Below are 7,570 nucleotides of genomic sequence, written 5' to 3'. Positions count from 1 at the left end.
ATGAAAGGAGGGGAGTGAGGGGGAGGGGAAGATAGAGCACAGGGTAGGGAATAGACACAGGATAGCTTGGGTGCTGTGGGATGTGCGGGCAATATACAAGAAGGGAGAGGGGAATGGAAGAACAAGGTGGATGGGAGAACAATTAGGCAGGTTCGCATGGGCTAAGTGGGACAGAGGTAAATGATGTATGCACAATCTTCGAGCATCAGGGCTCTGGGATACAGGGATTGAGACATGGTTTGAATGGGTAAAAGGGGAATAATGTTAAGGTGCTTCGCTGTCTTTTGAATCTTGGTTTCCTTTGCCTACCATTGTGAAATAGACACTTGAGGTGGGGAATAAGGAATAGCAAGAAACATCACCATAGAAAGGGTATAAATCGGTCTTCATCCTATAACAGATTAGAATGCCTTAAAGGGGGCTAGAAGTTGCCCAGTGAAAGAGGCCTTTTATGGAGCTTTTACATTGCATAAGACCATAGGTGGAAACCAGAACCCCATCCAGAATTGTCTAAGGTGGGAAATTTCCACTGGAAAATATGAGTAGATCATCCGGGAGTAGCTAGAAGAACAGAAGATACTTCATGAAGAAAGGCGAGCAGGAAAAATCAGAAACAATCATTGCAGTCTAATTGATTACTACAAGAACTAGGAAGCTGTTCACCCGGGAGCCATCAAGGCAAGTAGTTGGATCCCCTCAGAGCAAACTCCCTTCCAAGTCTAAGACTCAAGGGGAATACACAAGCAGGCATGTGGTCTGGCTGCCGTTGGTCATTTATAAGGGGGAGGGGGAAAAAACAGTAATGAAGTTGGGATCTAAGTCCGACCATATTTAATAGATTCCTGTGAACCCGGGCGGAGACCTGGGTGGCCAGCAGTAAGGCAAGACTTGGGGACTCCTGGACCCAGAGGCAGTGACATGACCACAGAGGACTAGAGCAGAGAGTGAAGCATTCAGGTGATATGAAGTGAGGGGAGATGCACAAGAACACCCATTCTTGCAGATAGCACCCACTTGACCTGGCTTTTATGGCTGAATGATCAGAACTCCACTAGAAGAAGAAAGAAGAGAGAAGAAAAAAAAAAAGAGTAACCCACTACAATTTGATGAACTTTACCTATACATATGGATGTCAGTCATAGCACAACAAAGGGAACAAATCTTTACAGCAAGGATCACTCCCACCCCCTCAGTAAACAGGGTTGACAGGCAGGGATAAGCAGCTTGAACAAAGCTGCTTCCCAAATTGGGGGGATAAAGGCAAGAATTGACTGGCTTACAAACAAGCTTTCAAGAGGGAGTCTAGTTCCAGACGGGGCAGGAGTAGGTAGACCCTCCACTGAATGATTTCCAATCTGTTGGGACCGGGCTGGCGAAAGGAAATGGGGATAAGACTCTTGTGGTACAATAGTGAATAATTGCCCTCAGAACTGACTGTGAGGGTCGGAAATGTAGAGGTAGATGTTTTTTGACAAAAGAAGGGTAATGATTGATTTTGCAGCCCAGGAGCTAAGGTCCCTGGAACCATCAAATGAGAATTGCTGAGAGTATGACCCTACCCAAAGAGGCAGAGACTCCAGGGATGGAGACAGAGAAGATGATGTGGACACATGGAGCGGCTGGAGACACTGGACTCAGAGAGGGAGAGGGGATGTGTGCTGATGACTAGGGAGCGGGCCTGTGGAGTGTACCCTTTGGTTATTTGATGATGCATGGAGGGGAATGTAATCATTGCAATGAAACAAAATACAATAGGATGAATGTAAAACTGATGTTCTCCCATGTAAACCCACATAAAAAAAAAAAATTCTAGTCCTCTGAGTGTTGGGTGAAGAAATCTATATTCAAGAACTAGTGGGTGTGTGTGAGAGAGAGATGATTTCCTCACAGAACAAAGTCTAAACTATGGGAGGTATGTTAAACGTTGAGAACATAAAAACAACAGTATTCACATACTGAGAGGCTGGGGAAGAGCAGGTATTCCTGAAGATTTAGGTGCATTCATCTCATCTTCTTTAATGCAAGGATGATACTGCCAGACAATAGGTAAAATTTATAGTTAGGTAGGTAGTTATCAAGGAGTTCTGGTGTGGCACTGTGGACTAATGTGTCAGACTGCAAAGCCGCTTGAACTGCATTGTCGGTAGTTCAAGCTCACCAGCTGCTTCTTGGAAACCCTACACAGGGTCGCTATGGGTCAGAATCAACTCAATGGCACTTTATTACAACAACAGTAGGTATCAAAGTTGGAAAAGTGGAGGGCCAGAGAAAAAGAGGAAGACCTCAACAAGATGGATTGTCATGGTGACAACAATAGTGGACTCAAACATAACAATAACTGTGAAAACGGTCAGGACTGGGTAGTGTTTGATTCTGTTATGCATAAGGTTGCCAGTACTCAGAACTGACTCAATGGCACCTAACATCAACCAGATAAAAAGGAGGGGCTGTGGTTTTGATTCCTGGCCAGTGCACCATCATGTACAAGCATCACCCATCTGTCTTGAGCAGGCTTATGTGTTGCTCTGGTACTAAATAGATTTCAGTGGTGTTCCCAAACTAAGACTAGGAAGAAATACCTGAATATTAGTCAGGTCTGAATATTAGTCGATGAAAACCCTGTATGGATCACAGTGGTCCAATCCACAATTAGTCATGGGGACAGCACAGGACAGGGAAAAGATTAGTTCTGTTGGGATCACCATGATTTGACAGATAGCAGCTAACAGATTTTTTTTTTTTTTTTAAAAAGAGAGATTTAAATACCCAGGGGGTAAATCCCAAAATTAAGAAAGGACTTTTTAGCAATTAACAGTGACTTAAAAAAAAAAATCCTTGGTTATTTAACGGAATTTATTTTCTTTTGAAATTTTTGTGAGCAGATACAAGCTCAATGTGTTTCTAAAGTAAAACAGTTTTACTTTCCTTAATGCAAGCTTCTTAATAATGTACTGTGTTTAGATTTCAATTCTTTAGCAGCTGATTGATTTTTCCTATTTGGTATAAGTTCCTTCTAACTGGTAACTTGTTCTTGGTACTTAGTTTTTAAAGACTTTTTCAAGAGCATTTTAGCCTTTTCAGCTAACTGAATGGTTTCTATTTTTTTCTCTTTTAAATAAAAGCTGCAGATCCTCGTTGACACTGGAAGCAGTAACTTCGCTGTGGCGGGGGCCCCACATTCTTACATAGACTCATACTTTGACACCGAGAGGTAAGTGATGCATCAAGAGCTTGAAGTGGCTGGATTGGAGGCTCCAATTGAACGAACTCTTCTTTAAAATGAATGGATGGGAGGAAAACACATACGACTGTGTTGTTCTAAGATTGGGAGAATGCGTGTGTCTGTGATTGTGTATAGTGTGGTGTGTATGTATGGAGTGTGTGTGTGTGTAGGTGTAGGTGTATGTTTATATTTATTCCAGGGGACTTCAGAGAATCGTCCTAGTCGCCTGCAGGTATTTACATGAGAGTCACTGTACAAACTTGAAGTCACACACAGCTCATGCAATAATACAGGATCTGCAAGCTGAACCTGTGATGCTTTTCCCAGCCCCTCTAGACCGTTGTAGCCCACCCAAGGAAGAAAGGCATAGAGATCAACTTCTGAAAAATCAGTCATCGAAAACCCTAAGGAACATAATTCTACTCTAACATGCACAGAGATGTGTGAATCAGAATTCACTTGGTGACACCTGGTAACGAGTCGCTAGTCCTGGTGGATTCAGGCAGATGGAGAAAATGTGAGAGTTCCCTGGCAGGTGCGTGGGGCTAGTCCCCCAGCCAGGGAGAGATGCACAGACCTCTTTTGCATTGCCCTTATGGAATTCAGTAGGTAGGAACCCTGGTGGTGCAGTGGTTGAGGTGGCTAAATGAAAGATTGCCAGTTTGAACCCACGAGCAGCTCTGCAGGAGAAAAGCTCTGACAGTTTCTGTAAAGATTACAGTGTGGGAAACCCATGGGCCAGTTCTTCTCAGTCCTACACAATCACTAAGGAATTGACTTGAAGACACACAACAACAACAGTTGAATAGAGGTTTAAGATGTGGTTTGTGAAAATCATTTCTGTGCAGGGTCATTTTCTGGGGAGAGAAATCCATGACTCTTCTGCAGAGGGGAATTTTGTGGTGTCCAGAGTCACTTCCTTGATGTGGGTACCTGTAGCTGCTTTGATGTTGTTCACTGATAGCCCTAAAATGGACAATTTCAATAGACATACATGCAGACATGTAGTGGTTAGCTTCTTAGGGTCATAAGCCCTCCAGACTCAAAAGTGTCACTTCAAATCTCTCTACTATGAATCCTTTTCATGCCGTTTCCATCTCAGTTTCCTCAACTACACTCTTTTGTTCCAGGAAATGTGCTCCAACTGGGGAAGGAAGGTGGGGACTAGAGAGGCGGTGGGGGGAGAAAGGAGGAGGTGTTGGTTCAGAACATGCCAGGCTAATCTAGTAAAGCAAGTTGACAGGCTGGAAGGCCCAGCCCTCTGCTTGCTGCAGTGATCTCCGCTGTGTGCACTGCAGCTGCTTTGAGGGGAGTGGTGGTGGCTTGTGGAATGCAGAAAAATATGGTTGGTAAGCTTCATTGTTGATATTCCAGAATGAAAACTCCTGACCCATACATACTGGTTGCTGTATGATGGAAAAGACTATTATGTGGCTGGAACTTGCTGTTATTAACCACAGATGTGTGTGTGTAACTACGTTGCCTTTATGTACTTTTGTAGGAGTTCCTGGGTGGCTCAAAGGGTTAAACATCTGACTACTAACTGAAGGCTGGCAATTCAAACTCACCCAGAGGCGCCATTGAAGACGGGGATGGCTTTGGGGAGAGACGGGTAGGAGAGAGGGGCTGGGTTATGATGTTCCTGCTGTCCTTTGTCATTTCCCATTCAGGTTGGTGGTTCTTCCACCCTCTCTGCCCTAGCCAAGCACTACGGTAGGTCTATAAAGGCAACAACAGTTACACTAGGGAGGAGTCCTGGTGTGGGGCACTGTAGGATAAGCACTGGATTACAGGATCGGTTTGAACCACAAGCTCGGCAACTCAAACTCACCAGCCGATCTTTGGAAACACTATAAGGGTCACTACTCGATGGCACTTAACAACAACAACAAACACTAGGGAGCTATGCACAACCTGAGAATAATCAACCAGAAGGGCAGCATTTACCTCAGGACCAAGTTCACGTTAGCAAAGAAGGAGGACTGGAAACAGGAAACACAGGGAGGAAGTAGGATGTGTCATTGTGAAAACTATGGGCAATGAAACAAAATGCGTATGGATTGTTGACTGGAAAACTGATCAGCTCTGTAAACCTTCACCCAATTTACAATGAAAGCTTTAAAAAGAAAGAAAGAAAACAAATGCTCTGCCCCCTATTTCTCATTCTGGACTGGTTCATCATGGAGCAGATGTGGAATTGGTCCAGATCCAGGAAGCCAAGAACCCAGCCTGACTTCAAGCTTCAAAGTCAGCCATTCTTTATAGCCTTCAGCCCCAGTATCCCCTTTTTCTAACAATTGCTTTCTAATGCCCTGAAATGAAATGCAAAGATGATACAATTTGCCTAGATTCACAACAATGGACTCAAACATAACAATGGTGAGGCTAGTTCAGGACCAAACTGTGTTTCATTCTGTTGTGCATTGAGTCTCTATGAGTCTGAACTGATTTGATGGAACTTCACAAAACTGAATGCAATTTTAAAGTGTCCTGTTGAGCAGCCTGGGTAGGGTGGTGCAAGTGATTTGTGATTGGTTGCTAACTCAAAGGTTGCCAGTTGAAACCCACCTAGCATCTCCACAGAAGAGAAGGTCTGGAAAACTGCTTCTGTAAAGATTACAACTAAGAAAATTAAGTGCAGCAGTTCTCCTCTGTGGCATATAGGGATGCCAGGACTCAGAACGGACTCAGTGGCAGTTAACAACATCTGTTTTCAAAGAAAATGTGTCTTACGCAGTCACAAGCATATTTAAAATGCCCTGATAAAATCAGTTACCAGGGAGTCTACTGTGACTTGTAACAACCCCACGTGTATCTGAACTCTGCTCCACTGAGATTTCCATGGCTGATGTTTTCAAAGTAGATCTCCAGGCCTTGCTTCTGAGGTGCCTCTGGGTGGACTTGAACTTCTGACTTTTTTGTGTGTAGTCGTGTTCTTAATCATGTTCCATCTAGGGACATCTCTGATGGAATATATGGAAAATAAAAGCAGAATAATTTATACAGAGATAGTAGGTACCTCAGGGTCCCCAAACTTGAGGTGGTTCTGTAGGATAAGAATTGGGCTTCTTACTATAAGATGGGGGTTTAAACTCACCAACCCTTGCTTAGAAACCGACACGTAAACAACAGGTAAACACTTTGGTGTGACAACTCTAGGAGACCTGTGAAATAAGGGGGTGTTCAAGGCTGTATTGTGAGAATCAACACAGGCAGGGCAGTCCCCAGTGCAAATAGATTAAAGCCAATTGAATTAGACTTCAACAACCAGGGCAGTGATAGGCCAAAAATAGCAAAGAAGCTTGATGAAGTCCTCCAAAAGTGAAGTATCATCTTCCCTCAGTTTACCCAGTAGTTGCATTCCTGGAAAATTCTATGTGTATTAAAACTATGTAAATATTACTCTGTTAAAAAATAGGTAAAATGGTGGCACAGTCCATGCTTACATGATCATTCACAGGGACTTTGGAAAGTGATTTAGGACATGGAGCAATTCTTCATTCTGTACAAATGACCCACATATTGCAGGACATCCCTAGTGCTGCTCCATCAATAACTAGACACCAACCAACCAGTTGCCATGGAATCAACCCCAATTCATGGAGAGCCAATCCATGTGTGTCAGAGTAGAACTGTATTCCACAGGGTTTTTGGAAGCGATGGTATTTTCAATAGCTTCATATGCATGTTGAAAGTTGGACAATGAATAAGGAAGATCGTAGAAGAATCATGTGTTTGAATTATGGTGTTGGAGAAGAATATTAAAAGTACCATGGTCTGCCCGAAGAACAAGCAAATATGTGTTGGAAGAAATACAACCATAATGATCCTCAGAAACCAGGATGTGGGGGGATATGTCTCTCATACTTTGGACATATTATCAGAAGGGACCAGTCCTTGGAGAAGGACATCATGTTTTGTTAAGTGAAGGGTTATTGAAAAAGAGGAAGACCCCAAAGAGGTAGATTGACACAGTGGCAGCAGCTATGGTGTCCAAGGTAATAACAACTGTGAGGACGACACAGAGCCAGGCAGTGTTTCATTCTGTTGTGCAGAGGGTTGATATGAACCGATTCCATGACACCTAACTACAAACAATGGCAGTTCAGGGGACTTGGATTTCATTCCTGGCCAGTGCACTTGAAGCGTAGCCACCAACCATCTGTGGATGGAGGCTTGCGTGTTGCTGTGATGCTGACCAGGTTTCAGTGGAGCCTCCAGACTCAGATTGACTAGTAAGAAAAGCCTAGCCATCTACTTGTGAATGGCAGCCAGGGAAAGCCCTGTCTGTCACAATGGTCTGAGCAGCTCCCTGTCATGGGGACAGTACAGGACCAGGTAGTGCGC

General features: G+C 43.8%; 1 protein-coding gene across 2 annotated transcripts in view; it reads left to right on the top strand.

Moving 5' to 3' along the window:
• Positions 1 to 7,570, top strand: part of BACE2 (beta-site APP-cleaving enzyme 2) — a 163,837-nt gene that overhangs the window by 78,023 nt on the left and 78,244 nt on the right. For both annotated transcript variants that reach the window (XM_006870834.1, XM_006870835.1), the window contains exon 2: positions 3,123 to 3,211. In XM_006870834.1, coding sequence (XP_006870896.1) covers positions 3,123 to 3,211 — 89 coding nt within the window. The remainder of the gene's footprint in view (positions 1 to 3,122; positions 3,212 to 7,570) is intronic.

Source organism: Chrysochloris asiatica, unplaced genomic scaffold (assembly GCF_000296735.1).
Source record: "Chrysochloris asiatica unplaced genomic scaffold, ChrAsi1.0 scaffold00154, whole genome shotgun sequence".
Taxonomy (NCBI): Eukaryota; Metazoa; Chordata; class Mammalia; order Afrosoricida; family Chrysochloridae; genus Chrysochloris; species Chrysochloris asiatica.
The sequence above is the reverse complement of the archived record's forward strand: the minus strand, read 5'-3'. Positions and strand labels throughout refer to the sequence as shown.